Source organism: Buteo buteo, chromosome Z (genome assembly GCF_964188355.1).
Source record: "Buteo buteo chromosome Z, bButBut1.hap1.1, whole genome shotgun sequence".
In the NCBI taxonomy this organism is placed as follows: Eukaryota; Metazoa; Chordata; class Aves; order Accipitriformes; family Accipitridae; genus Buteo; species Buteo buteo.
The window spans coordinates 48,485,667-48,507,555 of NC_134204.1; the positions used below are offsets into that span (position 1 = coordinate 48,485,667).

The following is a 21,889-nucleotide window of genomic DNA, read 5'->3' on the forward strand; positions in this document are numbered from 1 at the left end:
ACTTTCATCTTATAAGGCACCAGAGAATCCCTACAATAAACGGAAAGTAATGACAAACCCTGATAAATGTTTACAATGGAGCTCAAAATGTCTTGTATGAGTCTATATATATTCAATCTTACACTATAAGATGCAAATCCATATAAAGGTGGCTTCTTTAGTGATGGCACTCTCTATTTCTTTTTCCTTCTCAGACAGAAACAAAATCAATTCATTCACACAGCATATTTCACATGCAGTGAACTGGAAGTTCAGTTCCACCAACTTTTTTTTTGTTCCAGCTCTATTCATTAGTCTCAAATACATATATTTATTTACAGGCAGGAACAAAGCCCAGTATGACTTATATCTGCATGCACACATTATCAGTCTTTAAAGGGTTAAAGAATTCAGTCAGCCACTCCCAAGCTCTTCCCCTCACAGAAAACCTTATTCTTAGGAGTGTAATAATTTTATTATGATTATGGCAGATCTTACTGTCAATTTTTCTTTTTGTTATTAGTTCTCCTCATCAGTTTTGTTTTTTTTATGTGAGAGAGAAATAAAGTTTAAAAGAGTAGAAAGAAAATAGATTTTTTTCTCCACTACAGAATAGCATATGCACCTGCACACACACACACACACACAATCAGTGTGTGTGGTGACTGAAGGAATGTACTGATGTTGTCTTTATTAATGGGAAAAAAACAAGGTTGGAGAAGACTATATCAAGATTGAGAGCTTTCAAAAAAGCTCAAGTTTGGACTGCCTATAAATAAGTTTTATACTCTTCATTTCACAGAGTCCTAAGTTCCTTGGCCTTCAGCAGGAGAGTTCATGGTGAGCCTGCTAGGAAATAAAATAAAACCAAAACAACTCCCCAAAAACCCGAAACATGAGGAGCAAAGATACACATTGGAGGTGGAAAATTAACCCTTTCTTTCCCAAGTATTTCTTAATAATAATAAATACTTAGTGTACTCTGCTGAAACTTAATCTACAGCTGGTTAAAATTAATTTTAGGGTTTTAGCATTTTAAAGCAGAAATAAAAATACTAAGTTTTCTTCTCACAAAAGTCTCAAAGATTTACAGTCTTGGTAAAAGCCCAAGTCAATTACACAGTATCATTAAGCTTACTTTCTTTCTTCCTTTATTTTTTTCAGGGTTGGGAAGGCGCTGGATTACTATGGAACATTAATCTTTTCCTTTATGTAAATGAACAGCCAAACAAACAAAACCCTAAGTCAAGCAGAGAAACTGCCACCCTGCCTATATTATCAAAGGAATATAAGATAAATAACAAAGAAATAGTATCTCAGGTTAATTACCTTATGGGACTGAATGTCATATATACATTTTAGTATAATCTACTGGCAATTCTTTTTTAGTTTAATTCAATGAGGTACTATTGTACTAATCATATTGTTGTTTAATGTAATAGTTAGCTAAAAGTTATTAAAATTTACATAATAAAAGTACCCTAAAATTGGGAATGAGCCTAAGTAATTTACATAAAACAATCATTACGTTTAACTGCTTGAATTTATTCTAAATGATGAGCCATTACTGTTATAATGTAGCATAATTTAATAATTTTATTTTACGTTTATAGAGAGAGAGAGATATGCAAAACTGGATCTCTCCAGACAAACATAGTATTTTCCCCTGTTTCATATACAGAAATTTCTATATGCTACTATTGTAATTATTTACAGCTATTAACCTATGTGTATGTTGAGATATACAAACACAGAAACTGTCAGACAATTAAATTTTACACTTGGTGAGATTCCATGTAACATTTTAAAAAGACTTAACTGGCTGAGTGGCATGGATCAATAACTTTTACAACAAAATCAATACTATCCCAAAAAAACTCTACTCAGGAACTTGGAAGGGAGAGATATTTTTACTTATTTTTTTTAAAAAAAAAAGGTGTTCAAACCATATACTACACAACAAAAATATTTCTATTGGGCACAACACATTTAGGAGATTAGACAGAACTCACTGCTGTGTTACATTTGTTTTCATGTGGTGAAGGTCTTCATTTTCACTAGGTATTTTTATTAAATTCAAACCATTTATTGACTTGCAGCAACTCAGGTACATTACTTGACTTAACCAGCTTAAGAAAACAAGTAAAAGAAAAAACAATAATACAAAATTAAAGTGAATTGTGCCCTCTTACTATAATAAAAAGCAAAAATAAAATTAAGTATACGCAAAGAATTTTTAGAAGCAATAATCCCAGAAACATTTCCAAAGTTCATATTACTTAAACATTTATTGGTTGTTACGACTCATATTTTATGATGTAATTTAAGAATGAATTCTGAGTACATGTTTATCTTTTAATATCCATGATTCTGTAAAGCAGTATATTTAACAAGTACAGTGTGCCTATGTTTATTGATGAGACATTCTACTTTCTGTAACACACATCTCATTTCTTCTTGAAGTATGAAAACATTTAATATTAAATGTGAAACTTCTTTGCTCCCCCTCAAATAAGATGTTAGCTACTAAGTTATATAAGAATCTCAAAATATTTTAGAAGTGTGATTGATGACCAAAGGAACAGAGGCAAGATAGATAATGTGAACAAATGAAAAAAAATTAAAAGCAGTGGATTGTAATACCCCAGCTCTGTTCAGAATAGAGTCTGTATCCCTGAGTTCTCACAACCTGATACAAGATACCACAGATCCAGAAACAAGCACTGTAAACTAATCTATGACGAAGAATTGGTAGCGAACAACTGGACAATACCTTCTGTAGTATAAATACAGAATGGAGGAGACAATGAAGCTAGAAGGGGTGCAAAGCAGGCAGTAAAAATCTGTAAATCTGGCTTCAATAATATGTGAGATTTTAGAACAATTTGAAAAGGAAAGAATATTTAAGGAAATTGAGGTAAATGGAAAACTAGATCAAAGGGAAAAAAGGTTACCTAATGTAGATCATGTCAAAGTAATCTATGGTTTTCTATGACAGGCAATTTTTAGATTGAAAAGCAGTGGCTGATTTTATCTATTGTTGCATAGGAAATTGGTAGTCATTCATGAGTAGATGAGAAAAGAAGCTACATACTGCATAAGGACAGAAAAACGGTAATGGGAGATACTGAGAAAGAGAGAATCAAACTACATAGGAATTAACACTCTTGGAATCAAGGCATTCCTTAATTTCATTAAGACCATGAAATAAAAAATAGCCATGTGTTTATGAATATATCTCCCTATAAAATTAGGAGGTGTCATCAATACAGAGCAGAATCAAGATATCATAAGAAAGAACCAGATGATGACAGACTAACAGAAATAGAATGAAATCTGGCACCAGAAAGTGCAAGGTCATGTACTTGACAGGAAAGAACAAGAATTTCAGCTCAAGTCAGAAGCTGATTAGATAGACATGACTGAAGTGTATTAGTCAGTCGTAAGAAGTCATAAAATTACCTACTAGTATGAACAACTGCGAAAAAGCAAGTGGATGCTTAAAATTTATCTCATTCATTTGCTGTCTCAACATGAAGGATTACAAATCCACACCCCAGCCTCAAAGATATGGATATAAACAATTTACTATAGGCCAGTCGTAGTAAGTAGCATCTCATCCACCACCCTCAATCATTTGGACAGACAAAAAAGAAAGAGAGAGCAGAAAATAAATCATGATTTTGTACACTCTGGATTGGGAGACTTATAGAAAGGAAAAAATTCCTTTTTCAGGGGTCATTTTCACATTTTGCACTACACATTCAAAAGGAAGAATAAAGTAGTGGGATAGAAAACAAAATTCAGCATCACTGATGACTTGTTTTCAGATGAATGATAGAATTCTATTGAATTAGTAACACACTACAAAGCAGTAAAATATACTAATGAAGTCAAGCCTCATATAAAATAGAAAATCTAGAATTTTAAAAATGGAGCTTTTCATGAAAATCAACAGCTTACACCTAAAGTTTATTTAAATTTTTCAAGTGCTCAATAACTGTGGTCCATTGAGAGTCACTGGATGGACATATGGATAATCAGCCTGAAGAGTTCCTGCTTTATTTCAAGTCTTAACACTATCATATTTATGTGAGTATAATATAAATAAAGCTGATCAGGCTGCCTATCTGAAACAATGAAGAACACAGGTAATGCACTCCTCTCCACTTATTCCGGGAGTACAATATTGCAAAGTTATGATGAGATTTCTCAAAGAGAGACAGAAAAATAAGAAAAGAAAAAATGTCTATATTGCACTCTCCTCATGTTATAATAGAGCTGAAATACTGTATAAAAGCAATATTCCAAATGAATCTTTATAAATATCACATTTTTAAATTGTTTTAGAAGAATTAATAAGGCCTTTGAGGCATACTTTAATTTTCAATTTACTTGCAGAATAAATGATGCAGTCCAATAACTCTTTTTTCAATAAAAAAGATTGAAGTTTGAGAGAAATTTGCCTTCATAGATATAAGACCAACCCACAAAGCTCTGATTTGTTAGCTAAATCATCACACCTCTTATCAGTATGTCAGTTTTTTAGTAATGAAAATTTTGTATGAGCTTCTACTGTTTTGTTTACTCAAGCTATAAATAAAAGGATCATTTTAAGCTGAAGGTGATAAAATCTTAATCTCTTGGCAAACACTGAAACCTCAAAGGTAAGGTAGATAGTACAAGTATGGGATCCTTTTTCTGAAAAGTATGCATTGTCTGACAGAATTCATTCACTTTTCTCTTGGCCCTAGCTTCTCAGGTTTTTCCTCATCCTTTTCAATGAGAGCAGTCTTTGCATGCTGATGGAGAGGAAATCCCTTGCTGGATACTTCTATTTAGCACAGCCTCCTCACATAGTTGTACATATCACTGCAAAGGCAAAAGGTTTGTGCTTTGCTGTATGCCTTAACTTGTTGGTCTGCTTAAAGAAATGTGATTCACCTTTAAAGAAAACAAATGGAATGATCTCCTAAAATAACATGGTGCCTAGAAAAACACTGCATTTCATTACTGCTTAATGAATTTATCCAGCATTAAAATAGAGCTCATCTTGTCATTCTGATGAATGCTCCTGCCCTAATTAGTAATGTATTGTCTATCCATTTTCTCTTCAAGACAGTGCCTAACTTTAATATCAGACTATGTATTTCTTGCTATTAGATCAGTAACTTAAACTGATGGCAGGGGGCAGGTGGGGTGGTGAGGGAAGCAGCTATGTTTTGGGGGTTTTGACTAAATAAGGCACTATCAAAGACATAAATATCAAGATGACATTTTGAAATGGACTTTTGAAGTTGTATTACATGGTCAAGTAACAATTGTACAGTTTCATTTGCTGTTGTGGACAGCAGAACTGTAATCTACATAACCCAGCTTCAGAAGAAACTCTCTGCTGAGGCAAAGACATTGCAAATGAATAGAGGAAGGGAACCAGTTATGCTACATGTACCACATGCACTTGCATAATCATGTATGTCCAATCAATTTCTCTAAAATATAAAGGCAGACCTGAGACAAGATTTATAAAAAGGGCTTACCATGGGTTTTTTTGAAATCTCATAGTCAATATGAAAAACTTTAAGACAAGACACAATCCAAAGTTTGTAACCCTATGGTATTTTTTTCTGCTATAATTATGCCAAAATATAATTAAACAAGAAGGAATAGACAGAATGTTGATATTCTTCTTAAAAGCAGAGATTTATATGTGTTGTGAAGTATAAACCCACCAATACACGTAAAAAAAATCCTTCAACATTTGACTGTTGGCACAGCTTTGCTAGCTTCTGTAGCTTGCCACCTACAAAAGGCATTCAGTGGCTGCATACTCTATAACCTGCCTTGCTCAGAAAATCCCACAGAGACCAATCAGGAACGCTTTCCATCTGGACTCCTGCTGGACCCTGTAAATGGAATCCACCAACCTAATAAAGAGAATACCAGTTGCCACTATAAGTCCTAATAAAAATCAGTCCTTTCCTAACTGTCATGACTGTTTATCTCCTTTTTTGACACAAACCAGGGTCTTCATAAAAAAAGAGAAAAAAAGAAAAAAAAAGGAAAAAAAAAGGGTCTGTTCAGTAGTGTGACATAAAAGGACCAAGAAATGGTCAAAACTGCTACCAATGAGAGAAAAAGAGGCACTAAAAAGAAGCTTTCTGTCATTTGGAAATGTATCACTTCTTATGGATGTGAGCTCAACACACAGTTGCTGTGAATGAGGCAACTAAAAAAAATGCAGAAAATGTTTGTGCAGGATGTTATGCATTTATATTCTTTCTCTGAATGTGTATCAAAATTAACTCTGAAACTTACTCTGAAGAACAACAATAGATCTTCTTATCATACTTAGGCAGGTTCTGCATTGATATCTGCAATTAAACTACTTGTGTCCTTTATTAAATTCATGTATGCAATTACCTATGAACATCAATAAGAAAACCATGTAAAAAATGGGCATGAAATAGAGGTCAAAGAGAGCTCTGCAGTGTGAAGCACATTAAAAAGATGCAAACATGTGCTAAATATTTTCATTAAAATAAATTTTAAAATCATGATTTATTATAAAAAAAATCACAAACTCCCCCACCTGTATACAAAGTCATTTTTTACATCTAGATGTGCAAGTACACAATTACAAGTGTAATCTTGCCAGCCTAAAGAATTCATTGATATTATGCATAAAAATATTATGAAGTTTAACTCATGAGAATTAAATGATGAAGAGTTCTTTCTTCTTTGGTTTGTTTGTTCGGGGGGGGGGGGGGTTGCCACATTTTGAGCAATGAGGACAGGAGTTACCTGACACGACAGTCAGTTCTCAAATCAAAAATAGCTAAGATTCATAAGTACCATGAGACTCAAAATCATGGAAAAATGAGGCAATATATTTATAAGGTCTTGCTGTTTTACAGGTGCTGACGTCCACTAAGTCCCTGCTGAAGTCGTGCCTTCGACAACCAGGACTAGAAGCCCTGAGCAGGACCTACGCTTGAAATCCTTGAGAGTTTCATGCAGATTGTTCATGCCTCCACTAAGATGTGACATGTAACATTAAATGTTTTTATTCTCTGTTCCACAATTACAAAGATTAGATCTTCAAAAAATCCTTGGAAAGCTTTAATTTTGTGCAATTGTTTGAATAGTGGAGTTTCACAGAAGGCGTACGATACCAAAAGACAGCACAAAAACTATATGAGCTACCAACACTGTATGTGCAAAGACTGTTGACATGCACAAACCTTTGTGAGTAAACCCATTTTGTAGCACAGATAATGTGTTACAGATGGGTTAGCAGCAGTACACATTTTAAGTGACTGTTAGGATCTTCCCTTTTTCATGAGTTGTTGCTTCAAATATTCAAGTATGTGCAAGACTTCTAAGCTGGAAGGATCTATCTCCATCTACTCATATCACTACAAAAACTCCACATTTCTCAATAACAGTAAGAAAAGGTAAAGAGCAGAGTAGCCAAGGCTGGTCTTGGCAGCCAAACCACGTGTCAGAAACAGACATAATTCCAATTCTTGGAGAGCTTGCCAGGGAAAAATTGAGGCCACAATAAAAAGAAACAATCTGGCATCTGAATTTCTGATGCCTGCAAAAAGGGAATGGAGGGAGTTTACAAAATACTGTGTCACTGACAGAGCACTGGATCTGCAAACCCTTGTTTTGACTAATAATGTAACATTATTTCATACTACAGGAGACTCACCCTTGGAAAAAAGCTGAGTTAATTAAAAAACAAACCAAAGCAAACAAACAAAAAAAAATGTTGAAAATAATGTTTCTATGAACATTTTCTGCACACAAAGAAAGTGTAAATATTTCTAAGTAAATAAATGAATTTTTAAGTCCTTCAAAAATTTGGGCCTGGCATCACTCTTTACTTTAAATCTTCATTAGAAAACATAGTAGACTAAGCTATGGACATCTGTGTTTTGCCGATGTCCACATTCTAGGCCTTCAACAGCAGTATTATATGTCAGTCTGCTGGAAATTCTATTTTAATAGATGAGCCACAAAATAAGACTTCTAAAATATAATTTTAAAAAAAAATGTGAAAAGCTACACAAGTACAAAAGTAGTGAAAAGGAAATTCAAATTGTAACTGCTCAGCAGTGGTAAATTCGTGACTGAGAAATAATCCGGCAGGGAGGGCAAGAAGGCTTAAATGCAGAAGGAGTTGAACAGGCTAGGAGAAAGAATGCCAGAGACAGAGTGGCTCCCTGTTGTCCTGTAGCCATCCTGGAACATCAGCAAGCCCTCAGGGTCCACCTTTGGGCAGCAGAGCTGGGCTGAGCAATGGACCCAAGGGCAGGCTGAGGTGTGCCATGCAAACAGTCAAATGATCGATGCTGGGGGAGGTGTATATAAGGCATCTGCTTTTGAGGCATCTTTGCAAACTCCTTTTAGAACCACTTATTGCAGTAGGATTCTGCTCAACACATTGTTCTTTTTTTTTTTTTATATTTAAGCACAAACATGTTTAATTCGCCTCGAGGGGTACAATAAAAATTCCCCAACAGCAGTTTGATCAGTAGAAGACCACCGCTTACTATTTTAAAGAATGTTTGATTTTCTTCTGAGCCTTGCAGTTAGGCTTTGAAAATAAAATATCTGTTCAGTCTGAAGGAATAACACTATTCCTCCTTTATGACAAAGTCCACATTCTAGTATAGATAGCACTCTATGATCCAGCACATGATTTCTTCTCTCACTGATGACAAATATTACTTGTAGGACAAATGAAAATTAATTATTTGATTAGAAGCAATTTAAGTGGATCATGATATTATTTTTCAAACACTTTCAGGCAGACTTTGAAGACTATAAAATAGACCACTATTTATATTCCAAGTGGATAACACACCAAATGCTTACCACTCAATGCCATCTACCACCCATTTACCTGGTCATGTTTTATGAGAGATTACAGTTTAAGAAACATTCAGTATTTTACAGTTTTCTATTCTGAAAAAGGATTTTGCTCTGAATATTACCTGATTTTCTGACTGAAACTGTACATTACTGCAAGTGTAGTTCTAACATGGTTTTAGCAGTGGCATTCCGAAGTCAGCAGAACTCTATCTTCACCACCACTTTCTCCTCCACATAACTGTCTACTGGCAAGTAACAGGGTAGGGAGATAAGGATCACAGGAACCCTTCAAAATCCTCATGAGTCTGGGTCTTCCAGGTTTCAGATTATTTTGTGTTATATTTATCCAACTTGAATGACTGAGAAAAGGAGACATATCCAACTTGAGATGTTGTTTTCCAAATGTAGTTCTACATTCATTAAAGCCACAAAAATAATATAAATAATTATATATACATGGAATCAGGAAATCATAACACCTCTACTACTGTCAAACAACAATACAGGTGTGAAAGACGAATCTCATTTTTAAAAAAATCTACTGATAAGTGGTTAAAGCATTCAACAAGATATGGATACATATAACTATTAAAAAACTATAAAAGCAAACATGTAAATATGAATGTCATATTCAGCATTTCCTAAGTAAGACATTATGATCCATCATACTAGCAGTTTACCAATACTAGTTCACTGGTAAATTTTTGACTCATGCCTTTCAACCTATAATGTTCAAGTATGCACAACCATGCACTGAAACTTGACATAATTTGATTCCACTCAACATACATTGTCAGCACCTGCAGCAGTATCTTAGAAACACAACCACCGGGACATTACAAAATTATATTAGAAACATCAAAACAGAAACTACCCCCTTCAGTACCTCCATCACACATACGCTCTTTCCTAGAGGTGAAAGTTAGGTCAGAGAATTCTCTGTTAGAATTTCTCAATCTGGACAGATTGAGAATTGAATACCTAGAATATCTACAGGGAATACATTATTGTCCTTCCCAAGAAAAAAATGTCAAATTTCTAAGTAAGTAGTCACTGCAGAGATAGAGGAAGAAGGAAAGCAATCTTTGCCATGGTAGATTTTTTTTCTCCTGAAAACATGACACAAGATGGTGGGAAAAAAGCTTACTTTCTACCACAGTATCATAAGGATAACAGAGATCAAGTTCAGCATAACTGTGAAACCATCCCTTACCCATTGCTCAAAATTTGGGACAGCCTGACTGGATTTCTACCACTTCTGGGCTACAGCAAGCTAGCAAATAGATGTAGACAATTTGCAAAGGGTTCAAAAGTAACAACCATTCATTGCAGACAGGATAGAAATGTGCATATTGGTACTTGCACATCAATCATCTCTTTGCCCTTTCTCTATCTCTTAAATTCTTTGTTTTCCTGTCCAAGTAACATGAATCAGGACAGTGCAAAGCACAGATATACAACATAAGAATAATCTATGAGATAAACATGGTTCACAAAAGTCAAAACAAGTTTACACTTGAGTACAGATGAGGTTTTTTGAGGCTTTGGGGAGGAAAGAGAAAAAGGGAAGGAAGTCATCATGCCCCAAACCACATTAACAATAGACGAGGATTAGATGGTAATAAGTGATATTCTGTAAAAGAAACATACATTTCCTAACGTATCTTAAAGGCTTCTTCAGGAGAGTGCTATAGTTACCTTTAACCTATCACCTGTGCCTAGGACATCTGTACATAGGACTTATTTATTGCTATATACAATATAAGTTTCACCCAGATGAAAAAAATACATTGATAACCTGTAACAGTAACAGTGGGGATATCAAATCCAAACAAAGGTTTGGTAGCTGATTCATCTGTCATTGAATTCCTTCTGTACTTCATTTTACTTAATTACTTACTGAAGTCAGAATAACATTTTACAGCACTGTGCCATGAGCAAAACCCTGTCACAGTCCTCTTCTTGTCCAAGGCTCATCACTGTCATCCAGACCTTGCAAAAGTACATTAGCAAATGAGACCACAAACCACTGTGGCTCTGTTTCTCCTGTTTTACAGGGAAAGAAACATATTCAGTGACATATATTTACATTTACAGATATGTTTTATGTAACTGTAAACAAAGTAAAATTGTGGGTTAGTATTTGCAAACAAGTTTTATGATGATCCCTCCTTTCTACAAGAGATCTTAATTACTGGAGGACATGACTACTCTGTGGAAAAGCATACTCTGAAACAGATTTTGCTGGAGGACAGAAGTGCAATCACTGCAGGGTACAGTAGAGCTCCAGAGCACACCAACACGGTGCAACTGAAAAACAGCCCTACAAATTCCACGTTCAAGCTGATAAAACTAAGAGTTACTGCAATGCACCTTGTCAGTTGGAGAGCAGAGCTCAGCAACCTCCAGTGTGCTCCACTGCATTCAGATACTCCTGAAAGCACTAAGTTTTGAGGGGCTATTTCACCCTTGAAAATTAAAATCAATCATCTTGATGTTTTTTTAAAAAAATGTTACCGCTGGCTCAGAAAAACAGAGCAGTCGTTTTTCACTGCAGGCATATAAATTCCCTAAGCGCAGGAACTAGCTAAAATTCTAAATGTCTTTTTCTCCTCATATTTATTTTTTGTCAAGTGGGACAAGTGAGTAATTCTTGTTTGTTACACAGTTCTGTATCTGAGTCCTCCAAACAAGGCAAAATGAAAAGACTGGTACATAGAAAGGAAATAAAGAGACCAGTTATATTCAAACTATGAGCATATCACTGTTGAATGAATATTCAGCTCATTCTTTCTAAAGCTTTTATTCAATATTTATTTAGGCAAAGCTCCCATTGATTTCCCTAGGAGCTTTAGTTGAATAAGGACATCGAGACGCACTGTCGTTTTTCATTGATTTAAAAAACCAAAAAAATCTTAGTTACTAAAGATTGGGGTTTTTCCTAAAAAAAGTATGGCAAGTAAGTCTCACCATGATTACAAAACTATTGTAAACTAGACTGCTGCATAGTTGATAGGCATCCTGTCATTGATTGGGAAAAGACATTACAGCGAGAACCACAATTTGCTGGCTTGGAGCATAAAAGGGCTCCTATGCTGTATAACAGTCAGTCTATAACCATCATTAGATGCTGGAGAGTAGAAAGGCTTTAAAGTAACCATAAATGTACCAAGATACATTTATCTGTTTTATTACTCTCTTATGAAAAGAAATGCTGTAGTATTCTGTTGATTTTGTTCATAATAGTCTCTTTTCACTCTATGCTTTCTTTCAAAGCAAAAAAAACACATGTTTTGACAAGACTGGGGTTAAAAATGAGCTTTAATCATGGTTTGTCGAAGGGGTGGAAAGATACTGTCTCAGTGGGTAGAATGAGCAATTCCAGCTTATTTAAGTTAATGAGATTTTCACTTTACCAGGATATTGCATATGGTCAAAATACCTGTAAATTCCATCCTTTCAGGAGTGAAAGATGATCTCATTGGTAAGATATTTCCAGCTCCTCACTTAGTCCCTATATTTAGTCTAGGGCTATCAATAACAGCAGCCTTATCCCTCGGGAAATCAAGGAGAACCCACTTACCCAAACACAAACAAGGGAGACTCGGAGCTTCAACACGAAACACAAATGCCTTAGGTATAGCCAGTGATTACTCTACAAGGCAGCCAGTATGGCTTGCTGTACTTTTTTCTAACATTGATTTACAGTGGGATATTTTGATGGAACTGGAACCTGTCTCAAGTAAGTATTTACGTCTACAAAGCCTACAGCTGACTTAATTATCTAGACTCGGTAATAATCAGTGAGACAAATAACATTTCTACACTGCCATTCGCCTTATACTAGATAACTAACTTTGTATGCAATTTCTTCCTTCCATCTTCTGCATGACTCCTTCTTATAAGAACTACTTTTTCTCTGTTACAACTAAATAGGGACATCACTAGCTCAGAAGCAAACATCCAAGTTTCAGATTTTTAATTTTAGACAGATTAATCCCAATGTTTCTGTCTCTGCAGAAACCAGCAGGGTTCATAGTATATCTCAAAAGTAAGGCATATAATAAATTGCTAATAAATGAAGCAGTGAAAATTCAGGAAAGATTTCCCTTCTGCAGCTCCTACATAGTTATTTCTAATTCAAAATATCTTTTAGTTTCTAATTATTACTTTCTTATTAATACTGCATAGCAGTAATCATATGACCTCTACCACAATTGGTAATTCTGAAGAAAAAAACTTTCCGTTCTCCTCTCCTCAAAACTTTCAGATTATTACATAATTTCCATGTTGAGCATATCCAGACTCATGTAATAGGGGATATAGCACAATGCTGCAAGTGAATTAACCAAAGTGATTCCGGCTTCCTGTATGCAACTCAATCTGTTTACAGCACCACTTCTATAGTGCATGTTACCTTCTGAAGGTCTTATCCTTGCTGTTTTGTTCAAAACCCTTCTCTAATAATAACCTACTCTGTCTGTTCTCCTAGTGAGGTTATTTATTAGGTTATATGGCATCTGAGTAATAATACTTTTTGTACCCTGTTTAACCACATACTTTATGAGACTTCATTTTTGTTGTTGTTTAGAATTTCCTTTAAAGGTCTATTTTCACAATAACTCTGAACAGGTTAACCAGATACAGCTGGGGATTTTTCGTGGCAAATTTTAAACATAATTGGGAAACAATCTTTATAAAATCATATTTTTAGGAACAACTTAGGTTTTGAACAACACTTTCTGTTTAGATTTAAAAGTGGACAGATAAACACCTGAAAAAGAGCAAGATCTTCTTCAGCTATCAACTGAATAAAGAATGTTACTAAGTAATAAGAATAAATTCAAATATTCCAATATGCTGTTTCTAATCTATTTTCCCTCAAGACCACATATGTAAATATGTTAATTGCTAAAAAATTGTTATAGAAACAAACAGGCACTCTAACAGCAAGGAACAAGCAATAGGTTATTATTGAGCATAACTAAATAACGAGATGTACTTAATAAAAAAGTAATTAGACCCACTACCCAGCTGGAGACATTTCCTAACCATATTTTTTCTCTATCCTTTGAGATGTAAAGCCCTAGAGGTAGTTTTCTTCACTGGTCAATTAAGTGAATATGGTATTTAAATAATAATTCTGTAGTTACCAATTTTAATCTACTTAAAATATTAGAAGTTTCCAGGATTTGAATCACTTTTCAAATTATTGCACTGAAATTACTCATTAAGTAGAATATAAATAGTATCATTTTTACCTACCAGTCCACACATTTTGTTTACTAAAAAATAGCATCAAAATCTGTAATAAACACCGAAAACTGTCTTCTGAAAAGCAAAATAATTGGACACCAACCCTCCTATGCATTAGACAGATTTAACTCAAGGTTACTGGCATAGGCTTCAACTGTTAGAAGGAGACCTACAGAGTATTCCTTTGACAAACATTAGCCTGTAATGCTATACTTGCACAGACGTAAAACACAAACACACAACAGATAGGTAAGCATAAGTATAATACACTGCAGAGTTAAAATTTCAGTTAACCACAACTGGTTAAATCCTAACATTAAAGCTGCATTAATTTTTACAAACAAATACAGCAAAACCATTTTCATCATGACAACGTACTGTACCTCCTATACATTTTATGTTATTTTCAAGTTTAGATAGACAGCTTTTGTGATAATGACATTTATGTAACATATGCTAGTATACTGAGACAGACATATCTCTTTTTTCAGTTTTAATCCAGAAGTCATGCACAGGACTGACTGCCAAAGCTACAAATTGTAGGTTATAAAAAGTATTTTATATTCAAGAATTACCAGATCAATCTACCAAAACATTTAACCTTAGTCATATTTAACAGTGAAAAAACTAAGCAATTGTACAGAAACTTGTAAAATCAATATTATCACTATTGTTTTGGTTTTCCTCCCCTCCTCATAAAACAACTGAAAACTGAGAGGGAAGAGCAAATTTTAAATTTTCACTTCAGAAACCTCTCAAAGTTAATGCATACTTCTGGAGTCACTGACAGACCTGACTAATCTTAATATTTGGTATTTCTTTATCATTCTTCACAAATTGCCTGGTGTGTTCTAGGAAGGAGAGCCCTTTGAATTAGTGGTGGATCTCACTGCCCCCACCTCTATTATTACCTTGTTAGTTGAGAGCACCTAACAAGGAAAAAGCATACCACAGTACTGAGAAGCAGTTCTAACTCTCCCACAAAACAGAGCTCTAATCCTGTGCAATACTGCACACTAAACTCTCAAACTAGCAAGTAGCACCAAAGCACAGGGTCATTTTGAGGGAAAAAGAAAATAAATAATTGAAAGATTTAATGTTTCTTGAGCATTCATATGTTCTTTGATTTGCTTGTTTGGGACGGGGAGGCAGTGGGAGTGAGAAGGGACGGGGGAGAGATTTGACCTATTTTTTCCCAGCTCAACTTGTTAGAAGCTATGAAATTGTGACTGTTGAAATTCTTACAGAAGATGAACCAGTAGGCAGAATACTGGCAAATATATCATAAGAGATATGTTAATATATGGCAAACTGTTTGTTGTTTTCTACCGCAGCACAGAAGTGTTCGGAAAAAATACTAAACTTGAGAATTGTACCTTATATACAATGATAGAAGTGTATGTTATTTTGTAAGACATGAGTAATTAGATACAACATCTTAGTTAAAGGTTGCCTTTCTTGTGGATAAACATAGACGTACACTTACCTCTACTTATTATGTAAGAAAGAAAGCCGAATGGCCATGACTGAAGAATTATCAAGATGTGAAGAAGTTAGTGATTACTCTGGAACTCCTGACTGGTACTAAACAATAATGCAGTAGATCCTAACACATAATGCTAATGTTACTACTAGCAATGACAACATACTTTACATATAACCTACTGCATTTTCTTTTTATGGTTGATTCTATCCCACTTCAAGAATGTCATTACTTGTCTGTCACTATCTATCAATCATGACCAAATTTACTCCATCCATCCTGCTGACTGAGCCCAGGGACAAATACGTGCATGGGAATTGGAAAGCCTAGAGCAATGGGATGCAAATTGTTGATTATACTGAATGTAATTAACCCAAGGCCTTTTTGTGAATTCTCAACCTTGAAAATCTGAAATACATTTTGATAGATTTTTTTCATTGGTATTTTTTGGATTTGATGTTGATACTAGCTTTGATGTTACTGTACTAAAAACATGCAAAACATACTAGAGATGTTTTATTCATGTAAATAATTGCCCAGAGAGGGTCTGATCTCTGATGGGGTCTTCACTGCTACCTCAGAGCAGAGATAGATAATAATAAACAGAAGATAAATATTAATGAGGCTAAAAGAAAATTAACAGAGTTTCTTCTTTCTCCTCCCCTACAGTTCACATCAACCACAAACTAATGGCAAAAGAATTACATTTTAATTTAAATTGTTTGTGATAAACAGCATTTCAGAATATTTTAATGCAATTCTATAAAGTTGTCAGATAGTCTGCAGAACTGTTTGGTACCGATGATTAACGTCAGAATGAAATTATTTTCTAAAGTAAGATAAAATATTTTCCTTGTAGCAAGTAAGCTCTTCCCTGGGGATATTACTTGTACAATGACTTGCACCTGATAATATAATCAAGGTATGTGATAACTCAGTCATCTATTTGAAAACTTCAGCATCATTAAGAGTCATTCTCTGTCAGCTTTAGAGTAGGTCTTCTATTGTAGCATTAGCAAGAAATCCATGATATTTAAAAATAAAAAAAACAGTAATAATAATAATAATAATAATAAACATTTCTGCATTTATAGTAATTATGATAACTGCAATACAAATATGAAAATCTGAACTGATAAAAGCTTCTGTAAAACTGGAGAGTTTTAACAAAGAGAATTAGGTATAAAGAGGTGAGAATTTACATGGAAAGTCCCTAATTTGTTCCCTTTATTTCCATTCACTGTCAAAATTAACCTTAATAATTTTTAGTCACAGTTAAGTTGATGTGTGTAGAGGGTTTAATTATGTTTTGTGCAACACTTCAGTTTTAGAGCATTTAAAAAAAAAAAAAAAGTACTGCACCTATTAGAGTACCAATTTCTGGCAAGTTCTCAAGGGCTGATTTAGTAACTTGCTGATTTACAGCTGTAGAGACAGTTCCCAATAAAATAAAAATGTTTCCTAGCTCCAGTGAAAAAACTTACAGGAGTACTTGCTTTAATCCTTCATTTAAAACTCACACTTGACCTTATACAATTACTTACTCAGGGCTGTGCACTTCAAACTTCTTTCAATCACTTTGGAAGTGCAATTATTCTGGAGAAAGAAAGCATAGGAAAGCACGAAGAAGCACTACTACAGAACTTTGAAAAAAACCTGAGTTTCCAGCATCAATTATTACCTTTCTTGGTTGGAAGTGTCAACATTATTTTTGGGGGGAGGGGATGAACAAACAAACAAACAAACAAATAAATAACAACTCAGAAATAAACTTTCATATTCTGGATGACAGAGTCTGTCCCCTTCAGATAACCTAAGAACTTCAATATCATTTTACTCAGAAAAAGGAATAGTGTGATTCCTTTAAGACAGAAATAATTCTGAACACATCAATTTTTGATCCAAGAAATTTTCTTTATACAACTGACTTAGTAACATTAGCACTGACACTTCAAGGTGAAGCGTAAAGGTCTTAACTTTGGCAGCCAGCCGGAACAAGGACAAAGCAAAACTTAGGCATTCATGGTCTGATATTAAAGAAAGAACCATAAAATTAAAAGAGGAAAAATAGTTTAATTTAAAGGAAGAATTAAAAGCCATCTTATTTTCTTTGATGATTGGCAGCCTACTGGACAATCTAGCCATCAAAACTCATGCAAGAAAAGCGAGCTTTAACTGGTTTTGTAAATATATTTGAATACATTTATATCAATAGTAGAACCACCTACTGAAATGGATTTCAATGCCTGGTCAACTTTTCAAGAAGAAAGGAGTAAAGTAAGTTCAAGTGAGTAGATAATGGCTGCTGCATGTATCTGTTGTAATCTGTAATTATGAAAAACCTTTTCTCCTGAGGTCATTTTATGAAACCTAACACACTAACCAAATCTATACCTGATACTTGAGATGGAAGCTGTCACTTTTAGAACAAACACTCCCACAGAAATGTTCACTTCTGAAATAGTATATATATTTAAAAAATGAGATTTTTTTTTTCCAGGTTAGATATTTAAAAGGAATAATATGCATTAAATTGACCAAGTTCTCTTCACACTAGCACTCACTCCTTCTTAATTTAAATAATTTGATTTACACTTCCAATAATCAGGTTCCTTGCCTCTAGCATGGGGAGACTTCTTACTTTTTCAGTTCAGATGAGTGTCTTGACATAGCAGTTAGGACTTATTCATAAATAAAAATACTACACATTTATAAATATTAGCATATATTTGAAAAATCTGTTCATTCCAGTCACTCATTTGATACTGTAACTGAGTTGGCTTGGTTTTGAGAAGTATGTGAGAAAGCCAGTAGTAAATGTACTTCATACCTGATTTGTTTTATCCTTCAAAATTCTGTATTGAGCAAGAAGCCTGAGCCTTTTCCTCAAACCTTGATTCCTAAATTGTAAGAGTGACCTCTAGTGCTTTGCTGCTTTGCAAGTCTTTTTTGCAATGGTTTTAATATGCTTTCCTGTAAGCAACTGATTTAGTTTTGTGCATAGTGCCAAATGCTATTAATGTGCAATTCAATTATCATGGTCTTGTGAAAATGGATGTATTCATAAACTGTACAATGCAGAATGATGAAGAGAATTAAAGCTGTGGCTGGATTGCAGCAGGGTGTTTAACAAGAGGAACTTAGTATTCATGTTTAGGGCTACACTATGCACTTGAGGATCAAATGAGATATCATTACTGAATGACAGCACAAGATCATTTTGGTGCTGCAATGTGAATGTCTGGCTCATGGGAGCATGTTTAGTTTACAAACCATCCAAATGCAAAACCCTAGGCTATAGACCCATAGAAGCACTTCAAACTTCTCTGCCATTGCTCAAATGTTTCCAGGGAGCTATCCCCTGCCACTGGGCTGTATGGTTATTCCTGAACATTCCTCCTTGCTTTGGCATGCACTTTCTTCCCATAAAGGCACTGCTCCTGCCCTCCCTATTCCTGTGATGCACAACCAGTGCCTTAACAGGAGGGGGAGAAAATATGCTCAGTTCAGGTTATGAGCATCTGGCATTTAGGCTACTGTTCTACCACATGTATGCAGAATGAAATCCTTCAGCTTGCTGAAGCCGAATCAAATGGAACAAGAATAGCTCAGAACTATTATGGAATTATAAAACCCCTGAAATTTAGTTTCTTGATAAGTTTTTCTTTTTTTTTTTTTTTTAATTTGAAGATAATTAATCCTATTCAACACTGGAAACAGAGATTTTCAAGTATAAACCAGATTTTCTTCCTAGAGAGCAAATTGTCTTTAATACTGTAATCACTATCTTTATTTTGCAATACCACCCTACTGGCTAACTATGAATTACTAATTTTTTTAAAAACTTTCTGCTGGAACTGATAGCATTCTCTTCTTTAGTCATGCATGAACAATGCTCCCTAAGCCATCAATGCAGAGACTGTAAAGTCTTGCTATCCACATTTTTCCTTGTTATATTTGTACTGCTCTTGAACTGCACGGTAATGTCCATTAGAGTTATTTGATTGCCAGCTTAATTTAGGAGATGCAGATACCAGCTTTCAAAATTATAAATTGCTAAAAACCAAGCTGAAACACAATACACAATAGAAAATCTGCCAGTAATTTCCACATAAGACACAATTCCTTGGAAAATGATGCACTTACAAACAGAAAACAAAAATGAAAATGGGGCTGAACATGCATCCCTTAGTAAAATGCTGCTTTCAGATACTCTTAGACTGTAGGCTTTATAAACAATATTCTGTACATAGACTCGCGTCAAAAATCTATAGAAGGATTTTAGAACACTTTCAGCCTAGCAAGTTGCTGTCATGATTTCAAAGCAGTAAGCATTTGTCTCAAAAATAATATTTATTCTAAATGCAAATAAAATATCCCAGAAGTTTTCAAAACACTCCAGATTGAGTTTTAAATCATATGCAGCACTTACCTTTATTCCCTGCCACTGCCGTGTGCCAGTTATGAAGAGACAGGAGAAACAGCAGCTTCAAGAAGATTTCAGTGACAGAATCCATGTTCACATTCACTGAGGCACCCAAAAGAACCAGAGTATTAGGAAACAGCTGCTCTGTACTTGAGTCCTGTTCCTGCTGCTTCTCACTGCCTCTCTATGCCTCTTCTGGCAGTGCTTCCCAGGGAACAGGCACCTCAGCCAAAGGCACTCCGCACCCCCTCTCACATACGCACGCACCTCCAGATCCGCTCTTCCCTCTAACAGCAGCAATCCCAGAAGAGCGGCAGCGAGAACCCCTCCCTCAGTCTCGCAGCATCACTCAGGGCGACACTGCCTGACTCCCCGGCACCGCGCGGGGACTGAAGCCCGGCGCTCGCTCGCCGCGCGCCCCGGGCACCCCTGGCGGTGGCAGGTGGGAACTGCGGGCTCTGGCGGAAGGCGGACCATGAGGCAGGGCCGCCAGCACACCAGCGCGGGGGGCAGCCGACCGGCGGGTGCTCGCCGCGGGCAGCTCTTTGTCGTTATCTTGTTCTCTTTCTTTTGTTGGTGTTCCTTCGTTTTGTTGGGGGGGGGGGGGGTGGTTAGTTGGTTGGTTTGGTTTGGATTTGGGGTTTTGGGGGTTTGGGGTTTTTCTTTTTTTTGGGGGGGGGGGGGGGGGGAAGAGCATTAGCTGTGCATGCTGCCATTCCTTCTGGGTTTTTTCGGCATGGTAATTTTTTACACTTTCAGCTGCAAATGTGTTCCAAGTTCTGCATTTTTGAATGAACAGGTTTTGCCTTGTAGTAGAGAACCTCAGCTTACAAGTGAAAAGAGTGGTCTACCTTTACTTATGAAGCGAGCGTAGGACCGAATGAAAAAATGCCCCTCTGCCCCTCAGAAAAAATGCACCATGAGTGTCCCTGACCCGGTCTATTGATATTAATACTGACATTAAAGGATTACATTCTCAACTCCCAGAAGTAAACACTTACAATATAAACATAGGACTGTGCCAAGCTTTCCCAAAAAAACTTCAGCCCCGAAACACCCACACAGAACATGTTTTGCTTTCTATACTTTTGCAAAGAGGAAACTGTCTTTAAACTGCCCTCATGTTTGTACTCACGTTACAGTGGGGAAGAGCTTCATTTGGGCAAGAGCTTCAGAGGAATTTTAGGTCATTATATTTAAACTATATCCTAAAAGAGTTTTTGCAAAACAGGCTAAATTGCTGTCTGTGTTAACTAGAGAAAAGTTAGAGTCCTCAAGTATAAGGAATAACCCACTTATTAGCAAACTCCTGACATTAATGAGGGCAAAGGCTGGATTAAAGGACCACATCAGTGGCTCCATCACTCTTACTTTGGGAGGGCTTCCACTGTACAGACTGTACAGACTGTCTTTATATTTTGGCAGAAATTATTATGGCAATGCCCTACAAAAGGACATTCCTAGTTACTGTGAGGTGCATAAACAGCAGACTTAGCAATTACAAATTCAGCCCAGTGGCCCAAACTTTGTCTTCCTAATTCATGTGGACTGTTTAGGGGCTCAGATATACCAACAGATTTTTCCATTCAAAAAGATTCTGGTGTCTGTGGGTCAGACACTAGGCAGCATACTGCTAAGTTTCCTTCTTGCATGTCACAGACACTATGGAATGTAATAATGTAAATTTCCATGTAGAACTGTTTGGTGTCAGGAACAACTGTGGGACAGAGGTGAAATGTGAATTAAGTCCCAGAAGCTTCTGAACTTCAGTCACTTATTTAAATCAACTCCTTTGGCCCTTGAAGGATGCTCTGGTTCAACCGGAGAAGGAAGACTAAGCTGTGTTTTGGTTTCATGCCACC

General features: G+C 35.6%; 1 protein-coding gene across 1 annotated transcript in view; it reads right to left on the bottom strand.

Moving 5' to 3' along the window:
• Positions 1–20,288, bottom strand: part of CNTNAP4 (contactin associated protein family member 4) — a 250,869-nt gene extending 230,581 nt beyond the window's left edge. Inside the window, exon 1 of the mRNA XM_075019693.1 lies at positions 20,034–20,288. Within this exon, the coding sequence (XP_074875794.1) occupies positions 20,034–20,118 (85 nt within the window). The 5' untranslated portion in view covers positions 20,119–20,288. The remainder of the gene's footprint in view (positions 1–20,033) is intronic.
• Between the last annotated feature and the right edge of the window lie 1,601 nt (positions 20,289–21,889).